Source organism: Scyliorhinus torazame, chromosome 5 (genome assembly GCF_047496885.1).
Source record: "Scyliorhinus torazame isolate Kashiwa2021f chromosome 5, sScyTor2.1, whole genome shotgun sequence".
Taxonomy (NCBI): Eukaryota; Metazoa; Chordata; class Chondrichthyes; order Carcharhiniformes; family Scyliorhinidae; genus Scyliorhinus; species Scyliorhinus torazame.
This window is the reverse complement of record NC_092711.1, coordinates 192157408-192184324: the sequence shown is the minus strand read 5'-3', so window position 1 is coordinate 192184324 and position 26917 is coordinate 192157408. Positions and strand designations below refer to the sequence as shown.

At 47.9% G+C, this 26917-nt stretch overlaps 1 protein-coding gene across 1 annotated transcript in view; it reads left to right on the top strand.

The window, feature by feature from the left end:
• The window catches only part of LOC140418094 (uncharacterized), a 267483-nt gene that overhangs the window by 224360 nt on the left and 16206 nt on the right, over positions 1-26917 (top strand). Inside the window, exons 3-4 of the mRNA XM_072501515.1 lie at positions 5831-6840; positions 26781-26861. Of these exons, the coding sequence (XP_072357616.1) occupies positions 5831-6840; positions 26781-26861 (1091 nt within the window). The remainder of the gene's footprint in view (positions 1-5830; positions 6841-26780; positions 26862-26917) is intronic.

Here is a 26917-nt window from a genome sequence, read left to right as displayed (position 1 = left end):
GGGATCTAGGTGTCCATGTACATAGATCCCTGAAAGTTGCCACCCAGGTTGATAGGGTTGTGAAGAAGGCCTATGGAGTGTTGGCCTTTATTGGTAGAGGGATTGAGTTCCGGAGTCAGGAGGTCATGTTGCAGCTGGACAAAACTCTGGTACGGCCGCATTTGGAGTATTGCGTACAGTTCTGGTCACCGCATTATAGGAAGACGTGGAGGCTTTGGAGCGGGTGCAGAGGAGATTTACTAGGATGTTGCCTGGTATGGAGGGAAAATCTTATGAGGAAAGGCTGATGGACTTGAGGTTATTTTCGTTGGAGAGAAGAAGGTTAAGAGGAGACTAAATAGAGGCATACAAAATGATCAGGGGGTTAGATAGGGTGGACAGTGAGAGCCTTCTCCCACGGATGGAAATGGCTGGCACGAGGGGACATAACTTTAAACTGAGGGGTAATAGATATAGGACAGAGGTCAGAGGTAGGTTCTTTACGCAAAGAGTAGTGAGGCCGTGGAATGCCCTACCTGCAACAGTAGTGAACTCGCCAACATTGAGGGCATTTAAAAGTTTATTGGATAAACATATGGATGATAATGGCATAGTATAGTTTAGATGGCTTTTGTTTCGGTGCAACATCGTGGGCCGAAGGGCCTGTACTGCGCTGTATCGTTCTATGTTCTATGTTCCCGAAAATTGCCGTATTTATCCTTCTTCCTCACAGGAACATGCCGGTCCAGAATTCCTTTCAACTGACACTTGAAAGCTTCCCACATGTCAGATGTTGATTTGCCCTCAAACATCCGCCCCCAATCTAGGTTCTTCAGTTCCCACCTAATATTGTTATAATTAGCCTTCCCCCAATTTAGCACATTCACCCTAGGACCACTCTTATCCTTGTCCACCAGCACTTTAAAACTTACTGAATTGTGGTCACTGTTCCCGAAATGCTCCCCTACTGAAACTTCTACCACCTGGCCGGACTCATTCCCCAATACCAGGTCCAGTACCGCCCCCTTCCCTAGTTGGACTGTCTACATATTGTTTTAAGAAGCCCTCCTGGATGCTCCTTACAAACTCTGCCCCGTCTAAGTCTAACGCACTAAGTGAGTCCCAGTCAATATTGGGGAAGTTGAAGTCTCCCATCACCACAACCCTGTTGTTTTCACTCTTTTCCAAAATCTGTCTACCTATCTGCTCCTCTATCTCCCACTGGCTGTTGGGAGGCCTGTAGTAAACCCCCAACATTGTGACTGCACCCTTCTTATTCCTGATCTCTACCCATATAGCCTCACTGCCCTCTGAGGTGTCCTCCTGTAGTACAGCTGTGATATCCTCCCTAACCAGTAGCGCAACTCCGCCACCCCTTTTACATCCCCCTCTATCCCGCCTGAAACACCTAAATCCTGGAACGTTTAGCTGCCAATCCTGCCCTTCCCTCAACCAGGTCTCTGTAATGGCAACAACATCATAGTTCCAAGTACTAATCCAAGCTCTAAGTTCATCTGCCTTACCCGTAATACTTCTTGCATTAAAACATATGCACTTCAGGCCACCAGACCCGCTGTGTTCAGCAACTTCTCCCTGTCTGCTTTGCCTCAGAGCCACACTGTCCCTATTCCCTGGTTCTCCCTCAATGCTCTCACCTTCTGACCTATTGCTCCCGCGCCCACCCCCTTGCCATACTAGTTTAAACCCTCCTGTGTGACACTAGCAAACCTCGCGGCCAGGATATTTATGCCTCTCCAGTTTAGATGCAACCCGTCCTTCTTATATAGGTCACACCTGCCCCGGAAGAGCTCCCAGTTGTCCAGATAACGGAAACCCTCCCTCCTACACCAGCTGTTTAGCCACGTGTTTAGTTGCTCTATCTTCCTATTTCTAGCCTCACTGGCACGTGGCACAGGGAGTAATCCCGAGATTACAACCCTAGAGGTCCTGTCTTTTAACTTTCTGCCTAGCTCCCTGCACTCCTGCTGCAGGACCTCATGCCCCTTCCTGCCTATGTTGTTAGTACCAATATGTACAATGACCTCTGCCTGTTTGCCCTCCCCCTTCAGGATGCCCTCTACCCGTTCGGAGACATCCTGGACCCTGGCACCAGGGAGGCAACATATCATCCTGGAGTCTCTTTCACGTCCACAGAAGCGCCTATCTGCGCCCCTGACTACAGAATCCCCTATTACACGGGACCTCGGCGCTGTGAGGCCACAGTGCTAACCCACTGCGCCACCGTGTTGCCCTGGTACTAAATTTAAGTAATGTACTGATAGTGATGGCTTCTGTAAACTCTGTTTAAATACGTTTACAGGGAGAGGATTTGCAGATGGGATACTCAAACCAAAAAGAATGCTGGACAAAGGAGAAAATGCTGGAAAATCTCAGCAGGTCTGGTAGCATCTGAAGGGAGACAACTTATCCAGTGTTTAACTCACTGCCAGCTTCTCTTCCAGGAATGCCTACCCTGAAGAAGTACTGCTCCCGTAAGTTCAATTGCTGTACCAGCCTCCCCGAACAGGCGCCGGAATGTGGCGACTCGGGACTTTTCACAGTAACTTCATTTGAAGCCGACTTGTGACAATAAGCGATTTTCATTTCATTTTCATTTCTTCGCTCCGACAGGATTTTCGTATGTCCCTCCCCCACTATCCACCTTCACTGCTTTCCATTTATAAATATTCCCGACATTCTCTGACTGTTAGCTTTGGCAAAGAGTCATTGGACTCGAAACGTTGGCTCTTTTCTCTCTCTGCAGATGCTTCCAGACCTGCTGAGATTCACCAGCATTTTTTCTTTCTCTCCAGATGTCTGGACTGCCTATTTATTTATTCCCCTGTCGGCACCTGTCTTTGGCCTTCTGCCAATGGAGTCTCAGGAGTCAGGTTCTCAGTGCCCAATGGTCTAGTTGATGACCTGTTGACAGGACACCTGAGCTTGCCATAGGAGGAGCGATCTGCTTCGGCAGCATGGTGGCTCACTGCGGTCTCACGGCGCCGAGGACCCAGGTTCGAACCCAGCTCTGGGTCACTGTCCGTGTGGAGTTTGCACATTCTCCCCGTGTTTGCCTGGGTTTCGCCCCCACAACACAAAGATGTGTCAGGTAGGTGGATTGAACACGCTAAATTGCCTCTGACAAGACTACATTAAAACAACTCTAATCCCACTTGTCAATACTTGGCCCATTGTCTTGAATGTTATGACATTTCAATGCGCTGTGAGGTTTCCCACCTCCACTACCCTCCCAGGCAGTGCATTCCAGACTCCCACCAGTCTCTGGGTGCAAACATTTTCCTCATATCCTCTCTAAACCTCCTGCTCGCACCTTTTTATTCCCCAACTAAGAGGAACATTTGCTTCCTATCCACCTTGTCTATAAACCTCATAAGATCCCCCCCTTAGCCCTCTCTTCTCTAAAGAAAACAACCCCAGTTTATACAATCTCTCTTCATAACTCAAGTGCTTCATCCCAGGCAACATCCTGGTGAATCTCCTTTGCACCATCTCTAGTGCAATCACATCCTTCCAAATGGCACACAGTAATCGAACTGTGGCCGAACCAAAGTTTTGTACAGCTCCAACATAACCTCCTTGCTCTTATAATCTGTGCCAAGTGTCCCGTATGCCTTAACTACCCTATTAACCTGCCCTGCCACTTTCATGGTGCTGTGGACAAGCACCCAAAGATCCCTGTTTTTCTGACCTTTCATGTGTTCTGTCATTCATTGAGTACTCTCTTGTCTTGATCCTCTCTCCAAAGTGCATCAGCTTACACTTTTCAGGGTTAAATTCCATCTGCCACTGATTTGCCCATCTGACCAACCCGTCTATATCTTCCTTCAACCTAAGACCTTCTTCCTCACTACTAACCACCCTTCCAGTCTGCGTGACATCTGCAAACTTCCTTATCACACTGCCCCCGCCCTCCCCTCCCCTCCCTCACCTCCCCTCCCTCACCCAACCACTCCACACGGATCCCAGGTGCTTTTATCATCATTATCAATCTTCCACGAGCAATGGTGGCAAAACTTTTGCTGAAATGCATATAAACTACACCAACCGCACTACCCACCTGACCACCTCCTCGAAAAATGCAATCAAATTCCTTAGGTATGACATCCCTCTGTCAAAACTATGCTAAATATCCCTGATCAAACCCGGTTTTCTGTATTAGATCGTTAAATCATTTTATGGCAATAATTGTAATTGAATCGAGCACGTGACTAATAGTCAACAATAAAATATTTAAAGGTGGTGTGTTGCCCTGGATTTGCAGCCAATCAGAATGTGCCTTATCCTCCTGTTTGCCCAGCAGCAGTCCCGCGTTGTGAATCCGAGCATGCGCGATTCGAGTTCCGATTGGTACATGCGCGCCGTGGGAGCTTCCGATGCTGAGTGGTGGATCGCTCGGCTCCAGAATTGGAGACAAACAGACGGATTGTAGGAGGGTAAGAGAGTCGGCGGCGTGGGTGGGGAGGCTTCATAAACACTCAGTGGAGGACTCAAAAGTGGAATAATAACCGAACGAAGCCGTATTCGCACCAAACGGGGCCGCGGCAGTAGCTCCCTGAGCTAGAGGCCCTGAGTTAACGGCCACCATCTTTATAGGGGGAGGGGGGGGGGGGGGGGGAGAGATGTGCAGCAGTGAGCATGCGCGGTCATCCTGCTCCAGGCAGCAGGAGGAGACAATTTTGTGAGTTTCTATTCTGGACTGACACTGATTGATTTTGGAACTCCTTTTACAGGGCATTAGGAGGAGAGCATTTTTACTCACACAAAACTCAAACCAACAGGAATGTTTATCTCTACTCAATTTCTATCCTGCACTGCCCTTTTTTTTTTTTTTTTACAGAATATTAGAAGATCAGGGTTTGAAGTTGGGAAGCTCAAGCCAAACATCAGATCAAAACCTGACAATTATTTGATTCATCAAAACCTGAATGTAAGTGTGTCTGTGGGAAAATATTCAAACATCTGTGTGACCGGAAATAGGGAAGAGCAATGTCATGAAGGGATTTGAAAAAGATGAGAATTTTTAATTGAGTCAGGAGCCTATGTTGGTCAGTGAGGACAGGGTGATGGGTAAGTAATTGTACTCATTGCAGTAAGAGGAATGGTATTATTGTCCGTGGAGTGGAGTGATGGAGACTGAGGACAATGGCTTCAGCTTTCTCAATAATTAAATGGAGGAATTTTCTGTTGATCCAGCACTAGATTTCAGATAAGTCAGGACAGTGTGTGAGTTGGAGGTGAAAGTGTCCACATACGCATGTGAGCCTGGTCCTCCTAGATGGTAGAGGTTGGGAGATTCTGTTTAATTGTGCTCATCCCACCTCGCTTAACCTCGTTCCTCTCCACACTGCTCACATAAAAGTTCAAATCTTTTGTAGACCCAGACCAGTTGGCAGTTTTTAACAACACTCCAGCAGCTTTCATTATCACATTTTCTAAGCACGGCCTCACAAATGACCAATTTCACAACCTGCCTTTGTGTTTTTGTGGGTTCTCCCTCTCTCCTTTTTCTGTTTTTAATCAATTTCACAGGGTATTAGAAGGGGAGGCTTTGCAGTTGAGAAACTGAAACCAAACATCACATCATGATCTGACGGTGTGGTCCAGTTTATTGACACCTGAATGTCATCAGATTTTGAATATGGAAGGAAAAAGCACCATTCACAGTGAAGAGAAACCGTACATGTGTTCTGTGTGTGGACGAGACTTCAGCCAATCATTTGACCTGTCAGAGCATAACTGCAGTCACAGTGAGGAGAAACCTTGGAAATGTGGTGATTGTGGGATGTTATTCAATTACCCATCTGTGCTGGAAATTCATCGACGGTGTCACACTGGAGAGCGACCATTCACCTGCTCCGAGTGCGGGAAGGGATACAGTCAGTCATCCGACCTGCTGAGACACCAGCGAGTTCACTCTGGGGAGAGGCCGTACACCTGCTCCGATTGTGGGAAAGGATTCAGTCGGTTGTCAGACCGTTTGATACACGAACGAATTCACACAGGGGAGAGACCATTCACCTGCTCCACATGTGGTAAGGGATTCGCTGTGTTATCCACCCTGGTGATACACCAGCGCACTCACACTGGGGAGAGGCCGTTCACCTGCTCCGAGTGTGGGAAGGGATTCACTGCCTCCTCCACCCTGCTGACACATCAGCGAGTTCACACTGGGGAGAGACCTTTTAAATGCCCAGACTGCGAGAAGTGCTATAAAAGTTCCAGTGAATGTATGTCTCATCAACGTGTTCATACTGACGAGAGACCATTCAGGTGCTCTCAATGTGGGACTGGATTCAAGCAATCATTTCATCTTACTGCACACCAGAGAATTCACAGTGGAGAGACACCGTTCAACTGCTCCAAGTGTGGGAAGGGATTCACTCAGTCATTGGACCTGCTGACACACCAGCGCACTCACAGTGGGGAGAAGTCATTTGCTTGCTCCGAGTGTGGGAAGCGATTCACTGCTTCCTCTGCCCTACTGATACACCAGCGAATTCACACTGGGGAGAGACCTTTTAAATGCCCAGACTGCGGGAAGGGCTATAAAAGTTCCAGTGAATGCATGTCCCATCAACGTGTTCATACTGATGAGCGGCCTTTCAGGTGCTCTCAATGTGGGTCTGGATTCAAGCATTCATCTCAACTCAGTGAACACCAACGAATTCACAGTGGGGAGAGACCATTCACCTGCTCCAAGTGTGGGAAGGGATTCACTCGACCAGCTGACCTGCGGGCACACCAGCGTGTTCACACTGGGGAGAGACCCTTCATCTGCTTCAAGTGTGGGATGGGATACACTACCTCATCCAACCTACGGGCACACCAGCGACTTCACAAGTAAGTGTAGTGATTGGATTATGATAATCACATCCAGGACTGAACCATGTTTATTAGGGTCTGTTTCTGCCAATGTTAATAATATCTTGGGCAGTTTTCGGCATTAACAATCTGGGGGAAAAGCCAAATAAATCAGCTTTGTTTTCATAGAATCCTTACAATGAAGTTCATAAGATATAGGAGCAGAATTAGACCATTCGGCCCATCGAGTCTGCTCCGCCATGCTATCATAGAATTTACAGTGCAGAACTGGCTGATATGTTTCTCATCTGTGACCTACAATGTTAGAGGTCAAGAGCTGCATTGCAAAATCAGCCAGAGCATCTCCTCCCTCGAACACATGACCCAGGAGTGGGAGTAGGCAGTTTAGCCTCCCGAGCCTAACACCTTCAATGTGATTATGATTGATCTCATCCTGGCCTCAACTCGACCGTCCTGCACATTCTCCATAACCCTTCAACCCATTACCAATTTAAAAATCTGTCTAACTCCTCCTTAAATTTACTCACTGTCCCTGCATCCACCACACTCTGGGGTAGCGAATTCCATAGATTCACAACCCTTTGGGAGAAGGGGGTTTTCCTCCAATCTGTTTCAAATTTGCTACCTTTTATTCTAAGATTATAACCTCACATATTAGAATGCCCCAAAAGAGGAAGCACCAGCTCCACAACTACTTTATCCATACCTTTTGAGACATTCAGCCCATTGTCATACAGGTTTACAGCATGAAAACAGGCCCTTTGGCACAACTTGTCCATGCCGCCCAGTTCGTACCAAAAAGCTAGTTCCAATTGTCTGCATTTGGCCCATATCCCTCTATACCCAGCTTTCCCATATAACTGTCTAAATGCTTTTTTAAAAGACAAAATCGTACCCGCCTCTATGTCGATTTCGGCGGGAGAATCAGCTGGTGAGTCAGTTTCAGCGGGAGCAGTGCGGAAGTGGTTACTGGGAGGTAAGTGTGTCCTTTAAAAGCACTTGTCTTTGCAGGGGCAGGCCAGTCGATTTCGGCGGGAGAATCAGCTGGTGAGTCAGTTTCAGCGGGAGCAGTGCGGAAATGGTTGCTGGGAGGTAAGTGTGTCCTTTAAAAGCACTTGTCTTTGCAGGGGCAGGCCAGTCGATTTCGGCGGGAGAATCAGCTGGTGAGTCAGTTTCAGCGGGAGCAGTGCGGAAATGGTTGCTGGGAGGTAAGTGTGTCCTTTAAAAGCACTTGTCTTTGCAGGGGCAGGCCAGTCGATTTCGGCGGGAGTGGAGCTGGCTGGTTAGTCAATTTCAGCAGGAGCTGAATTTTTATTTATTTTATTTTTTATTTAAATTAGTGTTTTAGGCGGGAACAGGAAGTCGACCCGCGGACGTCTGGGAAGACCCTCGCCAATAAATTCTGGTGGAGACGAAACCCGAGACACTACACATGTAGTGTCTCCCACCTGCCCTCCTCCTCTAGCCTAATAATAAAACCCATTGGTCTGAGGTAAGTACCATATTTTATTATATTATTATTGTTTTTTATAAAAAATTTAATTTAGTGGTTAGCCAGATCTTGGTAGAAAGTTAGAGGAATGGCAGGGAAGGGAGTGCAATGTTCCTCCTGCAGGATGTTTGAGGTGAGGGATGCAGTTAGTGTCCCTGCTGATTTTACCTGCAGGAAATGCTGCCATCTCCAGCTCCTCCAAGACCGAGTTAGGGAGCTGGAGTTGGAAGAACTTCGGATCATTCGGGAGGCAGAAGGGGTCATAGATAGCAGCTTCAGGGAATTAGTTACACCAAAGATTGGAGATAGGCGGGTAACTGTAAGAGGGACTGGGAAAAAGCAGTCAGTGCAGGGATCCCCTGCGGCCGTTCCCCTGAGAAACAAGTATACCGCTTTGGATACTTGTGGGGGGGGGGGACTTATCAGGGGTAAGCCATGGGGTACGGGCCTCTGGCACGGAGTCTGTCCCTGTTGCTCAGAAGGGAAGGGGGGAGAGGAGCAGAGCATTAGTAATTGGGGACTCTATAGTCAGGGGCACAGATAGGAGATTTTGTGGGAGCGTGAGAGACTCACGTTTGGTATGTTGCCTCCCAGGTGCAAGGGTACGTGATGTCTCGGATCGTGTTTTCCGGGTCCTTAGGGGGGAGGGGGAGCAGCCCCAAGTCGTGGTCCACATTTGGCACTAACGACATAGGTAGGAAAGGGGACAAGGATGTCAGGCAGGCTTTCAGGGAGCTAGGATGGAAGCTCAGAACTAGAACAAACAGAGTTGTTATCTCTGGGTTGTTGCCCGTGCCACGTGACAGTGAGATGAGGAATAGGGAGAGAGAGCATTTAAACACGTGGCTACAGGGATGGTGCAGGCGGGAGGGATTCAGATTTCTGGATAACTGGGGCTCTTTCTGGGGAAGGTGGGACCTCTACAGACAGGATGGTCTACATCTGAACCTGAGGGGCACCAATATCCTGGGGGGGAGATTCGTTAGTGCTCTTTGGGGGGGGGGTTAAACTAATGCAGCAGGGGCATGGGAACCTGGATTGTAGTTTTAGGGTAAGGGAGAATGAGAGTATAGAGGTCAGGAGCATAGATTTGACGTCGCAGGAGGGGGCCAGTGTTCAGGTAGGTGGTTTGAAGTGTGTCTACTTCAATGCCAGGAGTATACAAAACAAGGTAGGGGAACTGGCAGCATGGGTTGGTACCTGGGACTTCGATGTTGTAGCCATTTCGGAGACCTGGATAGAGCAGGGACAGGAATGGATGTTGCAGGTTCCGGGGTTTAGGTGTTTTAGTAAGCTCAGAGTAAGGAGGCAAAAGAGGGGGAGGTGTGGCGCTGCTAGTCAAGAGCAGTATTACGGTGGCGGAGAGGATGCTAGATGGGGACTCTTCTTCCGAGGTAGTATGGGCTGAAGTTAGATACAGGAAAGGAGAGGTCACCCTGTTGGGCGTTTTTTATAGGCCTCCTAATAGTTCTAGGGATGTAGAGGAAAGGACGGCGAAGATGATCCTGGATAAGAGCGAAAGTAACAGGGTAGTTATTATGGGAGACTTTAACTTTCCAAATATTGACTGGAAAAGATATAGTTCGAGTACAATAGATGGGTTGTTTTTTGTACAGTGTGTGCAGGAGGGTTTCCTGAAACAATATGTTGACAGGCCAACAAGAGGCGAGGCCACGTTGGATTTGGTTTTGGGTAATGAACCAGGCCAGGTGTTGGATTTGGAGGTAGGAGAGCACTTTGGGGACAGTGACCACAATTTGGTGACGTTTACGTTAAGGATGGAAAGGGATAAGTATACACCGCAGGGCAAGAGTTATAGCTGGGGGAAGGGCAATTATGATGCCATTAGACGTGACTTGGGGGGGATAAGGTGGAGAAGTAGGCTGCAAGCGTTGGGCACACTGGATAAGTGGGGCTTGTTCAAGGATCAGCTACTGCGTGTTCTTTATAAGTATGTACCGGTCAGGCAGGGAGGAAGGTGTCGAGCGAGGGAACCGTGGTTTACCAAGGAAGTGGAATCTCTTGTTAAGAGGAAGAAGGAGGCCTATGTGAAGATGAGGTGTGAAGTTTCAGTTGGGGCGATGGATAGTTACAAGGTAGCGAGGAAGGATCTAAAGAGAGAGCTAAGACGAGCAAGGAGGGGACATGAGAAGTATTTGGCAGGAAGGATCAAGGAAAACCCAAAAGCTTTCTATAGGTATGTCAGGAATAAGCGAATGACTAGGGAAAGAGTAGGACCAGTCAAGGACAGGGATGGGAAATTGTGTGTGGAGTCTGAAGAGATAGGCGAGATACTAAATGAATATTTTTCGTCAGTATTCACTCAGGAAAAAGATAATGTTGTGGAGGAGAATGCGGAGCCGCAGGCTAATAGAATAGATGGCATTGAGGTACGTAGGGAAGAGGTGTTGGCAATTCAGGACAGGCTGAAAATAGATAAGTCCCCGGGACCTGATGGGATTTATCCTAGGATTCTCTGGGAGGCCAGGGAAGAGATTGCTGGACCTTTGGCTTTGATTTTTATGTCATCATTGGCTACAGGAATAGTGCCAGAGGACTGGAGGATAGCAAATGTGGTCCCTTTGTTCAAAAAGGGGAGCAGAGACAACCCCGGCAACTATAGACCGGTGAGCCTCACGTCTGTAGTGGGTAAAGTCTTGGAGGGGATTATAAGAGACAAGATTTATAATCATCTAGATAGGAATAATATGATCAGGGATAGTCAGCATGGCTTTGTGAAGGGTAGGTCATGCCTCACAAACCTTATTGAGTTCTTTGAGAAGGTGACTGAACAGGTAGATGAGGGTAGAGCAGTTGATGTGGTGTATATGGATTTCAGCAAAGCGTTTGATAAGGTTCCCCACGGTAGGCTATCGCAGAAAATACGGAGGCTGGGGATTGAGGGTGATTTAGAGATGTGGATCAGAAATTGGCTAGCTGGAAGAAGACAGAGGGTGGTGGTTGATGGGAAATGTTCAGAATGGAGTAGTCACAAGTGGAGTACCACAAGGATCTGTTCTGGGGCCGTTGCTGTTTGTCATTTTTATCAATGACCTAGAGGATGGCGCAGAAGGGTGGGTGAGTAAATTTGCAGACGATACTAAAGTCGGTGGTGTTGTCGATAGTGTGGAAGGATGTAGCAGGTTACAGAGGGATATAGATAAGCTGCAGAGCTGGGCTGAGAGGTGGCAAATGGAGTTTAATGTAGAGAAGTGTGAGGTGATTCACTTTGGAAGGAATAACAGGAATGCAGAATATTTGGCTAATGGTAAAGTTCTTGAAAGTGTGGATGAGCAGAGGGATCTAGGTGTCCATGTACATAGATCCCTGAAAGTTGCCACCCAGGTTGATAGGGTTGTGAAGAAGGCCTATGGAGTGTTGGCCTTTATTGGTAGAGGAATTGAGTTCCGGAGTCGGGAGGTCATGTTGCAGCTGTACAGAACTCTGGTTCGGCCGCATTTGGAGTATTGCGTACAGTTCTGGTCACCGCATTATAGGAAGGACGTGGAGGCTTTGGAGCGGGTGCAGAGGAGATTTACCAGGATGTTGCCTGGTATGGAGGGAAAATCTTATGAGGAAAGGCTGATGGACTTGAGGTTGTTTTCGTTGGAGAGAAGAAGGTTAAGAGGAGACTTAATAGAGGCATACAAAATGATCAGGGGGTTAGATAGGGTGGACAGTGAGAGCCTTCTCCCGCGGATGGAAATGGCTGGCACGAGGGGACATAGCTTTAAACTGAGGGGTAATAGATATAGGACAGAGGTCAGAGGTAGGTTCTTTACGCAGAGTAGTGAGGCCGTGGAATGCCCTACCTGCTGCAGTAGTGAACTCGCCAACATTGAGGGCATTTAAAAGTTTATTGGATAAACATATGGATGATAATGGCATAGTGTAGGTTAGATGGCTTTTGTTTCGGTGCAACATCGTGGGCCGAAGGGCCTGTACTGCGCTGTATTGTTCTATGTTCTATGTTCTACTACTGCCTTTGGCAGCTCACTTCAGACACTCACCACCCTCTTTGTGAACAAATTGCCCCTCTGGACCCTTTTGTATCTCTCCCCTCTTACCTTAAACCTATTCCCTCTAGTTTTAGAGTCCCCAACCTTTGTGAAAAGATATTGACTATCTACCTGATCTATGCCCCTCATTATTTTATCGAACTTCTTACCCTCCAGGAGAAAAAAAGGTCCCAGTCTATCCAGCCTCTTCTTATATCTTAAACCATGAAGCGGACAGCACGGTAGCACTGTGGTTAGCACAGTTGCTTCACAGCTCCAGGGTCCCAGGTTCGATTCCCGGCTTGGGTCACAGTCTGTGTGGAGTTGGCACGTTCTCCCCGTGTCTGCGTGGGTTTCGTCTGGGTGCTCCGGTTTCCTCGCACAGTTCAAGGTTGTGCGGGTTAGATGGATTGGTCATGCTAAATTACCCTTAGACAATAGGGTGGAGGCGTGGGCTTGAGTAGGATGCTCTTTCCAAGGGCCGGTGCAAACTCGATGGGTCGAATGGCCTCCTTCTGCACTGTAAATTCTATGATTCTATGAAGTACTGGTAGCATCCTAGTAAATGTTTTCTGCACTCTTTCTAGTTTAATAATATCCTTTCTATAATAGGGTGACCAGAACTGTGTACAGTATTCTAAGTGTGGCCTTACTAATGTCTTGTACAACTTCAGCAAGACGTCCCAACTCCTGTATTCAATGTTCTGACCAATGAAACCAAGCATGCTGAATGCCTTCTTCACCACCCAGTCCACCTGTGACTCCACTTTCAAGGAGTTATGAACCTGTACTCCTAGATCTCTTTATTCTATAACTCTCCCCAACTCCCGACCATTAACTGAGTAGGTCCTGCCCCGTTTCAATCTACCAAAATGCATCACCTCACATTTATCTAAATTAAACTCCCATCAGCCCACTGGGCCAATTGATCAAGATCCCGGTGGAATCCTAGATAACCTTCTTCACTATCCACTATGCCACCAATCTTGGTGTCATTTGCTAACTTACTAACCATGCTTCCTAAATTCTCATCCAAATCAATAATATAAATAACAGTGGACCCAGCACTGATCCCTGAGGCACACCGCTGGTCACGGGCCTCCAGTTTGAAAGACAACCCACGACAACCACCCTTTGGCTTCGGTCGCCAAGCCAATTTTGTATCCAATTGGCTACCTCACACTGGATCCCGTGAAATTCAACCTTGTGCAACAACCTACCATGCAGTACCTTGTCAAAGGCCTCGTTAAAGTCCATGTAGACAACGTCGACCGCACTGCCCTCATCTACCTTCTTGGTTACCCCTTCAAGACACTCAAGCAAATTCGTGAGACATGATTTTCCACTCACAAAGCCTGTCTCTAATCAATCCGTGCCTCTCTAAATGCCTGTAGATCCTGTCTCTCAGAATACCTTCTAACAACATACCCACCACAGACTGTAGCTCCCAGGCTTTTCCCTGCGGCCTTTCTTAAACAAAAGCACAACATTTGCTACCCTCCAATCTTCAGGCACCCTGTTGTTGTTGACGGTCCAAATATCTCGTGTTAGGGGACCCACAATTTCCTTTCTAGCCTCCCACAACGTCCTGGGATACGTTTAATCCAGGGATTTATCTACCTTAATGCGTTTCAAGACTTTCAGCATCTTTTTTGTAATATGTACACTCCTCAAGACATCACTAACATCCATGCCTTTCTCAACAGTAAATACTGATGAGAAATATTCATCAAGTATCTCACCCATCTCTTGTGGATCCGCACATAGATGACATTCTAGATCCTTAAGAGACCCTACTCTTCCCGTCATGACTCTTTTGCCTTCATAGAGTCATAGACGTTTTACAGCATGGAAGACGTTTTACAGCATGGAAACAGGCCCTTCGGCCCAGCTTGTCCATGCCGCCCAGTTTCTATCACTAAGCTAATCCCATTTGCCCACATCCCTCTATAGCCACCCTGCCCTTGTAACTGTCTAACTGTTCAAAAAAAAAACATTTTATTGAGGCATTTATAATTTTCGCATTTTAATGTATCAACATTCTAAATAATACAGCGGTCCGACACATGCGAAAACCCCACAGTAACATACCCAACTTCCCCCTGTAGCCATGTAAAATGGCTGACTCCCGATTAAAATGGTCAAACCCCGATCTAAAATGGCGAACGGAAGAGGCTGATGGGAAAATCAGCCAACAGGACTCAAACGGACAGCTGCAGGTAAAACAGTGTATTCGCCTCTGGGGAAGTCAATCCAGACCGATACCTGCAGCCATCAACATCACAACAACCCAGCCATCTGCATAGCAAGCAGCCATCCCCGGGAACAATTACTACACATTAGCAACATAAAGCCGATCCAGACCTGTCGGCGCCAGCAGGGGCTGACACAAAGAAAGGTAAACGATCACCCCCCGATCAAGGAATCGCCCCATTATTGGAGCATATCGAACCAAGTGATTGGGACCAAGTCCAATCACTTGGAACCAGGTTAGAGGTCCGCCCCGAGAGGTGGGCAGCCCTGGGGACTATAAGAACAGGGGCCCATCTGCGGAAACAAATCCTCTTGCTTCCCACAGGTAGGAATTCTGTAAGGCTGTTACAGACATAGAGGCTGTCCGAGTATATGTCTGCTGGACTGGGGAAGGAATCTGGGTGGTCAACTATGTATGCAATGGCCGCAAGCTCTGCTGCCTGCACGCCTAAGTGTCCGGGGAGTTTTAATGCTATTTCCTCGAGGGCACATCCCTGCGTGTCCTCAACATAGATCCCGCAACCTGTTATGCGTTGCCCATCTAAGACTGTGGAAGATCCATCCACATAAATCTTAATGGGTTCATACGTGTCCATGTGCGGGGGGTTCTGAGATGAATTTCCTATCTTTCTGGGGGGTGTTTTAGCTATAAAGGGGCCTGTATTGTGGAGTGGAGAGATGATTTCACACTCGTGGGGGGTTCCGGGGTACTGCAAATTGTCGGCTAAGTATGTGTGTCTTTGTCCGTTTTACTGTGATGTGCCGTCCCTGCAAGAGAAGGGTCCATCTACATAGAACATAGAACAATACAGCGCAGTACAGGCCCTTCGGCCCACGATGTTGCACCGAAACAAAAGCCATCTAACCTACACTATGCCATTATCATCCATATGTTTATCCAATAAACTTTTAAATGCCCTCAATGTTCGCGAGTTCACTACTGTAGCAGGTAGGGCATTCCACGGCCTCACTACTCTTTGCGTAAAGAACCTACCTCTGACCTCTGTCCTATATCTATTACCCCTCAGTTTAAAGTTATGTCCCCTCGTGCCAGCCATATCCATCCGCGGGAAAAGGCTCTCACTGTCCACCCTATCCAACCCCCTGATCATTTTGTATGCCTCTATTAAGTCTCCTCTTAACCTTCTTCTCTCCAACGAAAACAACCTCAAGTCCGTCAGCCTTTCCTCATAAGATTTTCCCTCCATACCAGGCAACATCCTGGTAAATCTCCTCTGCACCCGCTCCAAAGCCTCCACGTCCTTCCTATAATGCGGTGACCAGAACTGTACGCAATACTCCAAATGCGGCCGGACCAGAGTTCTGTACAGCTGCAACATGACCTCCCGACTCCGGAACTCAATCCCTCTACCAATAAAGGCCAACACTCCATAGGCCTTCTTCACAACCCTATCAACCTGGGTGGCAACTTTCAGGGATCTATGTACATGGACACCTAGATCCCTCTGCTCAGCCACACTTTCAAGAACTTTACCATCAGCCAAATATTCCGCATTCCTGTTATTCCTTCCAAAATGAATCACCTCACACTTCTCTACATTAAACTCCATTTGCCACCTCTCAGCCCAGCTCTGCAGCTTATCTATATCCCTCTGTAACCTGCTACATCCTTCCACACTATCGACAACACCACCAACTTTAGTATCGTCTGCAAATTTACTCACCCACCCTTCTGCGCCTTCCTCTAGGTCATTGATAAAAATGACAAACAGCAACGGCCCCAGAACAGATCCTTGTGGTACTCCACTTGTGACTGTACTCCATTCTGAACATTTCCCATCAACCACCACCCTCTGTCTTCTTTCAGCTAGCCAATTTCTGATCCACATCTCTAAATCACCCTCAATCCCCAGCCTCCGTATTTTTTGCAATAGCCTACCGTGGGGAACCTTATCAAACGCTTTGCTGAAATCCATATACACCACATCAACTGCTCTACCCTCGTCTACCTGTTCAGTCACCTTCTCAAAGAACTCAATAAGGTTTGTGAGGCATGACCTACCCTTCACAAAGCCATGCTGACTATCCCTGATCATATTATTCCTATCTAGATGATTATAAATCTTGTCCCTTATAATCCCCTCCAAGACTTTACCCACTACAGACGTGAGGCTCACCGGTCTATAGTTGCCGGCGTTGTCTCTGCTCCCCTTTTTGAACAAAGGGACCACATTTGCTGTCCTCCAGTCCTCTGGCACTATTCCTGTAGCCAATGATGACATAAAAATCAAAGCCAAAGGTCCAGCAATCTCTTCCCTGGCCTCCCATAGAATCCTAGGATAAATCCCATCAGGTCCCGGGGACTTATCTATTTTCAGCCTGTCCAGAATTGCCAACACCTCTTCCCTACGTACCTCAATGCCATCTATTCTATTAGCCTGGGGCTCAGCATTCTCCTCCACAACATTATCTTTTTCCTGAGTGAATACTGACGAAAAATATTCATTTAGTATCTCGCCTATCTCTTCAGACTCCACACACAATTTCCCATCCCTGTCCTTGACTGGTCCTACTCTTTCCCTAGTCATTCGCTTATTCCTGACATACCTATAGAAAGCTTTTGGGTTTTCCTTGATCCTTCCTGCCAAATACTTCTCATGTCCCCTCCTTGCTCGTCTTAGCTCTCTCTTTAGATCCTTCCTCGCTACCTTGTAACTATCCAACGCCCCAACCGAAACTTCACACTTCATCTTCACATAGACCTTCTTCTTCCTCTTAACAAGAGATTCCACTTCCTTGGTAAACCACGGTTCCCTCGCTCGACGCCTTCCTCCCTGTCTGACCGGTACATACTTATCAAGAACACGCAGTAGCTGATCCTTGAACAAGCCCCACTTATCCAGTGTGCCCAACGCTTGCAGCCTACTTCTCCACCTTATCCCCCCCAAGTCACGTCTAATGGCATCATAATTGCCCTTCCCCCAGCTATAACTCTTGCCCTGCGGTGTATACTTATCCCTTTCCATCATTAACGTAAACGTCACCGAATTGTGGTCACTGTCCCCAAAGTGCTCTCCTACCTCCAAATCCAACACCTGGCCTGGTTCATTACCCAAAACCAAATCCAACGTGGCCTCGCCTCTTGTTGGCCTGTCAACATATTGTTTCAGGAAACCCTCCTGCACACACTGTACAAAAAACGACCCATCTATTGTACTCGAACTATATATTTTCCAGTCAATATTTGGAAAGTTAAAGTCTCCCATAATAACTACCCTGTTACTTTCGCTCATATCCAGAATCATCTTCGCCATCCTTTCCTCTACATCCCTAGAACTATTAGGAGGCCTATAAAAAACTCCCAACAGGGTGACCTCTCCTTTCCTGTTTCTAACTTCAGCCCATACTACCTCGGAAGAAGAGTCCCCATCTAGCATCCTCTCCGCCACCGTAATACTGCTCTTGACTAGCAGCGCCATACCTCCCCCTCTTTTGCCTCCTTCTCTGAGCTTACTAAAACACCTAAACCCCGGAACCTGCAACATCCATTCCTGTCCCTGCTCTATCCATGTCTCCGAAATGGCCACAACATCGAAGTCCCAGGTACCAACCCACGCTGCCAGTTCCCCTACCTTGTTTCGTATACTCCTGGCATTGAAGTAGACACACTTCAAACCACCTACCTGAACGCTGGCCCCCTCCTGCGACGTCAAATCTGTGCTCCTGACCTCTATACTCTCATTCTCCCTTACCCTAAAACTACAATCCAGGTTCCCATGCCCCTGCTGCATTAGTTCTAGCTGCGCGTATTTGGCTGACGGTACAGTCCTTGAGTCGTCCGTCCAGTAAAAGTTGGGTGGGGGTGTGCTCGGTCAGAATGGTGATGGAGTTCAGTCCGGTAATGTATGAAAAGTACTGGACTGCCCAGAAAACTGCGAGCAGGTGCCTCTCACAGGCTGAGAATCCCTGCTCCACAGCATCTAAAATTCGGGAGGCATAAGCCACGGGTCTTAGCTGGTCGTGCCGTTCCTGCAGGAGCACGGCTGAAAGGGTGCGGTCTGTGGTCGCTACCTCTTGCGTAAGGGGAAAGCGGGTCGGGAACTTGTAGTGCGGGGGCGGCTATGAGCGCCTGTTTTACTGATTCCACAGCATCTATGCTGCAGAAGCCATTCCCAGGGGGCTCCCTTCTTTAGGAGGTCTGAGAGGGGCGCTGCCTTGCTGGCGAAACCGTCAATGTGGTTTCGGCAGTAGCCAACCAGTCCTAAAAATGACCGGAGGGCTGAAACGTTCTGGGGAAGGGGCAATTTAGCGATCGAGTCAATTCTTTTATGCTCGATCTCGCGTTTACCGTGCGTGATAATTGTTCCCAAATATACCACTTTTTCTTCCAATATCTGGGCCTTTTTGGGGTTGACTTTACAACCAATGGAATGTAACAATTCCAGGAGTTTGGACAGAAGCTCAATGTGCTCTTCCTTAGTGTCTGTCTGCAGTAGTAGATCATCTACATACTGTACCAAACATTCGGGGCGAGAATATTTTGCTAGTCCATTTGCCAGCTGTCGGTGGAAAATGGAGGGGGAGTTGTGGAACCTTGTGGCAGGCATGTCCACGTGTATTGCTGCGCTTTAAAGGTGAAGGCAAATTTGTAGTGGCACGCCTTTGCCAATGGAATGTACCAGAATCCATTACTGATGTCCAAAACCGTGAAATAGCAGGAATTGAGTCCCTGCTTGAGCATGGTCTCGGGACTTGTTGCTACGGTGGGGGCTGCTGCGGGGGTGACTTTGTTGAGTTCCCGATAATCAATGGTCAGGCGCCATGATCCGTCGGGCTTTCTCACTGGCCAAATCGGGGCATTATTAGCAGAGGCTACTGATCTTAGTACGCCCTGCTCTAATAAGCTCTCTATAACTTTTAGGATTTCTCCCTCTGCTTCTAGGGGGAATCCGTACTGTTTTTGGGGTCTAGGGTCCGGTCCTGTTACTTGTACGGAACCAGTCATCCGTCCACAGTCATGCTTGTGGGTCGCGAATGCTGCCCTGTTCTTTTGCAGGACTGCCCTAACCTGCTTGTCCGTGCTAAGCGTGGTGGGGTTGAAACAAAATTTGCCTACTGCGCTAATTTTGTTCATGTAGTCCCCTATGTTGAGTGTTGCGGGGGCTCTAGCGGATTTCGCCATCTTCCAGACACACTGGCTGATTGGATCAAAGGATAGGTGGTGGGAATTCATAAAATCAATCCCCAGGATGTGTTCTGCTGTGTGGGGCAGGTCCACTAAAACTACGGGGTGTTTTGTGGTTATGGTTCCGATTTGAACAAAGAACAAAGAAATGTACAGCACAGGAACAGGCCCTTCGGCCCTCCAAGCCCGTGCCGACCATACTGCCCGACTAAACTACAATCTTCTACACTTCCTGGGTCCGTATCCTTCTATTCCCATCCTATTCATATATTTGTCAAGATGCCCCTTAAATGTCCCTATCGTCCCTGCTTCCACTACCTCCTCCGGTAGCGAGTTCCAGGTACCCACTACCCTCTGCGTAAAAAACTTGCCTCGTACATCTACTCTAAACCTTGCCCCTCTCACCTTAAACCTATGCCCCCTAGTAATTGACCCCTCTACCCTGGGGAAAAGCCTCTGACTATCCACTCTGTCTATGCCCCTCATAATTTTGTATACCTCTATCAGGTCGCTGATACAGGGGCTGTGATGTGTCCCTGCTGTGAGTGGCCTGTAAAGCCGCTGAGGATGATAGCGGCTGTAGTGGGCCACATGTCCTTTTGAAATAGGGTGGAGGAATTTATGGTGGTGCGGGACCCTCCTGTGTCCCAAAGAAACTCGATAGGCTGTCCCCGAATCTTCGCTGCGACTACGGGTCGTCCTGACCTATCCCAAAGGGTATCGCAGACCCAACTGGGGGAGCCCGTACACCGTCAGTCTGTTTCGGTCAAGTCCGTCTGATCCGAACGGGTGCTAACGCTATGGATGGGCTCTGCCCTTTTCTTAATCAGAGTGCCTGTCTGTTGGGCTCTCTGTGGCTTTTTGGGGCCATTGCACTCTTTTGCAAAATGTCCCAACTGTCCGCAGTTGTAACATTCTTGTGATTTGGGTGGGGGGCTGTTCTTTCCCTCATTTACCCAGGCGGGGTTGTGAGGTGTGGCTTTTACTGCCTGCATGTCTGCGGCGGCTTGCTTTTCCTCGGTGGTTTTAGCGGCGGGTTTATTCTGAACAGACTGCTCCCAAACACGGGACAATCTTTTAACCACCCACTTCTCGTTATGGGCCTCTTCTGAGGGATCATAACTATTACAGGCATTCTGTCCTGCATCTGTGGCATGGGAGATAAGGGTGTGGGTCCATTTGGCCATATTGTCTGGGGACGTCTAAGTCTACGTCTCCAAAAACGGCTTCAAAGTGAATCCACAGGCGTCCTGCAAACGCTGTGGGGTGCTCAGACTTCTGCCTACACTTATTTAGGACTGCACGCTGCGTGTCCTGGTAGGCCTTTTCGTATTGTGATTGGAAACTACTCAAATGCGCCAGACAAGACTGGTGACCCCGTTTGGCGTCAGCCACCTTCATCCTTTGCTGCTAATTTCCTTCTTAACTCCAAATTTTCTTACGCATACATCGACTTTACTCATCCGATGCTTGACGACCTCCTCTGTGCCTCACAATTGTGCCAGACAGGACACGATTGCCATCGACTTGCGAGCTTTCGCTAAGCTCTTTATGTATCTCGCTCAGGTTCTCCCACCAAGTATGCCCTATACTTCCAGGACCTGATTCGTCATTATCGCAGAAATCATTCTACATGGGCCATCCTTTGCCCTTGAGATATTTCCGGATTTCCTCTTCCCAAATGGGACACTGTCCCACTCTACTGCTGCTGGTTGCTGCGACCGCAAATTCCTCAGGGTTCATGAGGCGTTGCATTGCCTGCATGGCAATCTTTCCTATCCACTTGCTTCGTTTACATTTGGAACAGGGGGCTAAGGTGGTGTCGTAGATGCGGGTACGGCTTGCGCTAATTTCCGAAAAAAGAGACTTCCGACAGTTTTGACGCAACAAGAATCTATCAGTTTTACCTTCTAGCCCTGTTAGTTACGCATGCATACACACACTTCCGAATTATGACTTATTAATCAGAACTGCTTGAACACTTGTGGTTTTTTGTTTCCAATTGGATTCTAATTCAAATTTCTTGGGTTCTCCCGGAGTGGTTTTCCACTTCTAGATTGGGTCCTGTCAGGATGTCGCCAAAATGTTCCTCGTTTTAGCTCTAATTCTGTCACCTTTGCTCATGAGTCGCCAGGTATCTTTTTGATACCGCCACGTGGTTCAAGTAATGATTAATAATGCCTTAGTAAGAGTTAAATCAACGCTCATTTATTATATACAGCAATAAATACTTATACAATAATCCTACTTCTAGACTACTACCTACCACTAAAGGCCAATACTTAACTTTGGAAATGGCTCACCAGGTCAGGGAAACGAATGATCTTTCAAATTGGTTCTGAACCTGCGGGATTCAAAAGCTGGTACAAGTTGATAGTCAGGAGCGCCTATCTGGTAGCGATCGCTGGAGTAACACTTTCTTGTCGAAGGGTCTCGAAGTTTGCGAGGAGGAGAAGAAGGGTCGAGTTGAACTTGGCCCCTATTCTTATAGTCCCCAGGGGCTTCCCGCCTCTCGGGGCGGACCTCGTACCTGGTTCCAAGTGATTGGACTTGGTCCCAGTCACTTGGTTCAATATGCTCCAATAATGGGTCAATTCCTTGATCGGGGGGGTGGTCGTTTACCTTTCTTTGTGTCAGCCCCTGCTGGCGCCGACAGGTCTGGATTTGCTTTATGTTGCTAATGTGTAGCAATTGTTCCCGGGGATGGCTGCTTACTATGCAGATGGCTGGGTTGTTGTGATGTTGATGGCTGCAGGTATCGGTCTGGATTGACTTCCCAAGAGGCGAATACACTGTTTTAACTGCAGCTGTCCGTTTGAGCCCTGTTGGCTGATTTTCCCATCAGCCTCTTCCGTTCGCCATTTTAGATCGGGGTTTGACCATTTTAATCGGGAGTCAGCCATTTTACGTGGCTACACCCCCCCCCCCCCTACCCTAACTCCTAGCTACCCATGTATTAGATTCCCTGCCCTTATTCTCCACTTCCATGCCTCCCCTTTCCTTACCCCACCCCCCCTTCTGCTGACGGTCAGTTTTTCCTTAAAGAAGTCGATGAACGGCTGCCACCTCCGAGCGAACCCCTGTAATGATCCCCTTAAGGCGAACTTAATCTTCTCTAGTCTGAGAAACCCTGCCATGTCACTGACCCACACCCCTGACCTTGAAGGCTCCGAATGTCTCCATCCAAGCAAAATCCGTCTCCGGGCCACCAGAGAGGCAAAGGCCAAAACGTCGGCCTCTCTCCCTTCCGACACTCCAAATATTGCTACCTCTGAATTCGAGTCACCCTCCCTTCCAGGACTTCGGACATGGCAGCCGTGAATCCCTGCCAAAACCCCCTTAGGTTCGGACACGCCCAGAACATATGTACATGATCCGTCAGACTTCGTCAGGAAGGCGCAGAAGGGTGGGTGAGTAAATTTGCAGACGATACTAAGTCGGTGGTGTTGTCGATAGTGTGGAAGGATGTAGCAGGTTACAGAGGATATAGGTAAGCTGCAGAGCTGGGCTGAGAGGTGGCAAATGGAGTTTAATGTAGAGAAGTGTGAGGTGATTCACTTTGGAAGGAATAACAGGAATGTGGAATATTTGGCTAATGGTAAAGTTCTTGGAAGTGTGGATGAGCAGAGGGATCTAGGTGTCCATGTACATAGATCCCTGAAAGTTGCCACCCAGGTTGATCGGGTTGTGAAGAAGGCCTATGGAGTGTTGGCCTTTATTGGTAGAGGGATTGAGTTCCGGAGTCAGGAGGTCATGTTGCAGCTGTACAGAACTCTGGTACGGCCGCATTTGGAGTATTGCGTACAGTTCTGGTCACCACATTATAGGAAGGACGTGGAGGCTTTGGAGAGGGTGCAGAGGAGATTTACCAGGATGTTGCCTGGTATGGAGGGAAAATCTTATGAGGAAAGGCTGATGGACTTGAGGTTGTTTTCGTTAGAGAGAAGAAGGTTAAGAGGAGACTTAATAGAGGCATACAAAATGATCAGGGGGTTAGATAGGGTGGACAGTGAGAGCCTTCTCCCGCGGATGGAAATGGATGGCACGAGGGGACATAGCTTTAAACTGAGGGGTAATAGATATAGGGCAGAGGTCAGAGGTAGGTTATTTACGCAAAGAGTAGTGAGGCCGTGGAATGCCCTACCTGCTACAGAAGTGAACTCGCCAACATTAAGGGCATTTAAAAGTTTACTGGATAAACATATGGATGATAATGGCATAGTGTAGGTTAGATGGCTTTTGTTTCGGTGCAACATCGTGGGCCGAAGGGCCTGTACTGCGCTGTATCGTTCTATGTTCTATGTTTCCCCTGCACCTCCCACACCTGTCCTCCCAGCTCCTCAAAAAACCTACTCATCCGGACCACAGTCATATCAGCCCTGTGGGCCACCTTGAACTGGATCAGGCTGAACCTGGCAGATGAAGAGGATGCACTGAATCTTTTCAGGACCTTCTCCCATAGCCTGACTTCCAACCCCCCCCCCCCCCCCCCCCCCCCTCCCCCCCATTTCGTCCTCCCACTTCCTCTTCACCTCCCCGATTGTAACCTCTTCCCACTCCATTGATTCTTTATATATTTCCAAGACCCTCCCCTCTCCAACCCTGTTTTTGACATCACCTTAGAGGGAGGCGAGGGAAGCTTGGAACCTGCCTCGGACAAAGTCCCGTACTTGCAGTACCGAAATCCATTCCCATCCGGCAACTCAAACTCACTCCTCTAATCTCTCCAGACTCGGGCAACCTCCTCAATGAAGAGATTCCCAAATCTCTCAATTGCTGCCCGCTGTCACCTCCTGAAGCCCCCATCCAGCCCCCCCCCCCCCCCCCCCCCCCCCCCCCGGAGCGAACCGATGATTGTCACAGATAGGTGACCACACCGACGCTCCCTCTAACTTTTTTTAAAGGAACAAAATTGTACCCGCCTCTACCACTGCCTCTGGCAGGCCCGTTCCAGGTGCTCACCACTCTGTGGGGAAAAAAAAATTACCCTGTGGTCTCTTTTGTATCTCCCTTCTTAAACCTATGCCCACTAGTTCTAGACTCCTCTACCTTTTGGGGGGGAAATGTTGACTATCTAGCTTATCTATGCTCCTCATTATTTTATAGACCTAAATAATGCTCCAGGGAAAAAAGTTCCAGCCTCTCCTTAAACTCAGACCATCAAGTCCTGGTAGCATCCTCGTAAATCTCTTCTGCACACTTTCTAGTTTAACACTATCCTTCCTATAGTAGGGTGATCAGAACTGACACAGTATTCCATGTGTGGTCTTTCCATTATTTTGTGCAACTTCAACAAGACATCCCAACTCTTGTATTCAATATTCTGACCAATAGAATGCCTTCTTCACTACCTTGTCCACCTGTGACTCCACCTTCAAGGAGATATGAACCTGTACCCCTCGATCTCTTTTGTTCTGTAACTCTCCCCAACTCCCTACCATTAACTGAGTAGGTGCTGCCCTGATTTGATCTACCAAAATGCATCACCTCACATTTATCCAAATTAAATTCCATGTACCATTCTACGGCCCAGTGGCCCAATTGGTCAAGATCCTGTTGTAATCTTATATAACCTTCTTCATATCCACTATGCCACCAATCTTGGTGTCATCTGCAAACTTAAACCCATGCCTCATCCAAATCATTAATATATATCACAAATAACAGTGGACCCAGCACCAATCCCTGAGGCACACCGCTGGTCACAGGCCTCCAGTTTGAAAGCAACCCTCCACATCCATCTTTTGGCTTCGGTAGCTAAACCAATTTTGTATCCAATTGGCTATCCTGGATTCCGTGAGATTTAACCTTTTGCAAAAACCTACCATGCGGTACCTTGTCAAAGGCCTTGCTAAATCTCATGATCAAAGTGAACTCTCCCTTCTTATTTTTCAGTTCTACCCATACAGACTCAGTGGGCGAACCCTTGGATATATCCCCACTCTGTACTGCCGTGATATTCTCCCTCATCAAAAACGCAACTCCCCCTCCTCTCTTACCTCCTGTTCTATCCTTCCTGTAGCATCTTTACCCTGGAACATTGAGCTGCCAGTCCTGCCCCTCCCTTAGCCCATTGAGTCTGCACCAAACCTCCGAAAGAGCACCTCACCAGGCCCAGTCCCGTGCCCTAGCCTGTAACCCCACCTAACTGTTGGACATCTAAGGGGCAATTTAGCTTGGCCAATCCACCTATCCTGCACATCTTGTGCAAAACCGTAGGAAACCTACGCAGACAGGGGGAAAATGTACAAACTCCACCAAGATGATCACCCAAGGTCAAAATTGTATCCAGATCCCTGGCACTGTGAGGCGGCAGTACTAACCACTGTCTACCATGCCCACCTTTGCGTGATCAACTGGGAAAAGTCCACTTTCAAGGGAACAAAGGAATGGATGAGTTTCCGAAGTAGATGAGCTGAGGCAGGAGTGAAGTTAGACAGAGTTACCGAAGAGGAAATAAGCAGTCTTAGTGATAGGTGATCAGAAGCTCAGCTTGGGCTCAAATATAACACCAAGACTTTGAACAGTCGGTTCAGCCTCAAAGTTGGATGGTATTGATGGTTAGGGACTGAAGGAAATGACATAATTCTTCCCAATATTTAAATGGAGAGAATTTCTGTTCATCCAGTACTGGATGTCGGACAAGTCAGGACGGTGTGTGACCTGGAGGGAAACTTGAAGGTGATGGTGTTCACATACACCTGCTACCTTGGTCCTTTTAGGTGGTGGGGGTTGAGAGTTTGGGAGATTCTGTCATAGTTATGGTTAAGTTGTAGATGTATAAGATCACCATATATCATCCCTGCCTCTCCCATCTCCCTCTCTATTTCTTCCCAGAGACATTGGAAGTTTGTATAGACTCAAAACAGTTGGCAGGTTCCCTGAAGGACATTAAATGAACCATTTGGGTTTTTACAACAATCCAGCAGCTTTCATGGTCACTTTTCCCCGAGTGCTGGCCTCAAAAATTACCAGATTAATTCAACTCAATTTAATAATCTACCTTTGTGTATTTTTGGGTGTTCTCTCACTCCCTTTTTTCTGTTTTAAATCCATTTCATTTTCACAGGGTATCAGAAGAGGAAAATTTGCAGTCGGCAAACTCAGACCTAACATCACCTCAGGATCTGCTGGAGTTTCTCAATTTATTGTAACCTGAATATCATCAGATTTTAAACATAGAAGGAAAAGCACTGTTCACAGTGG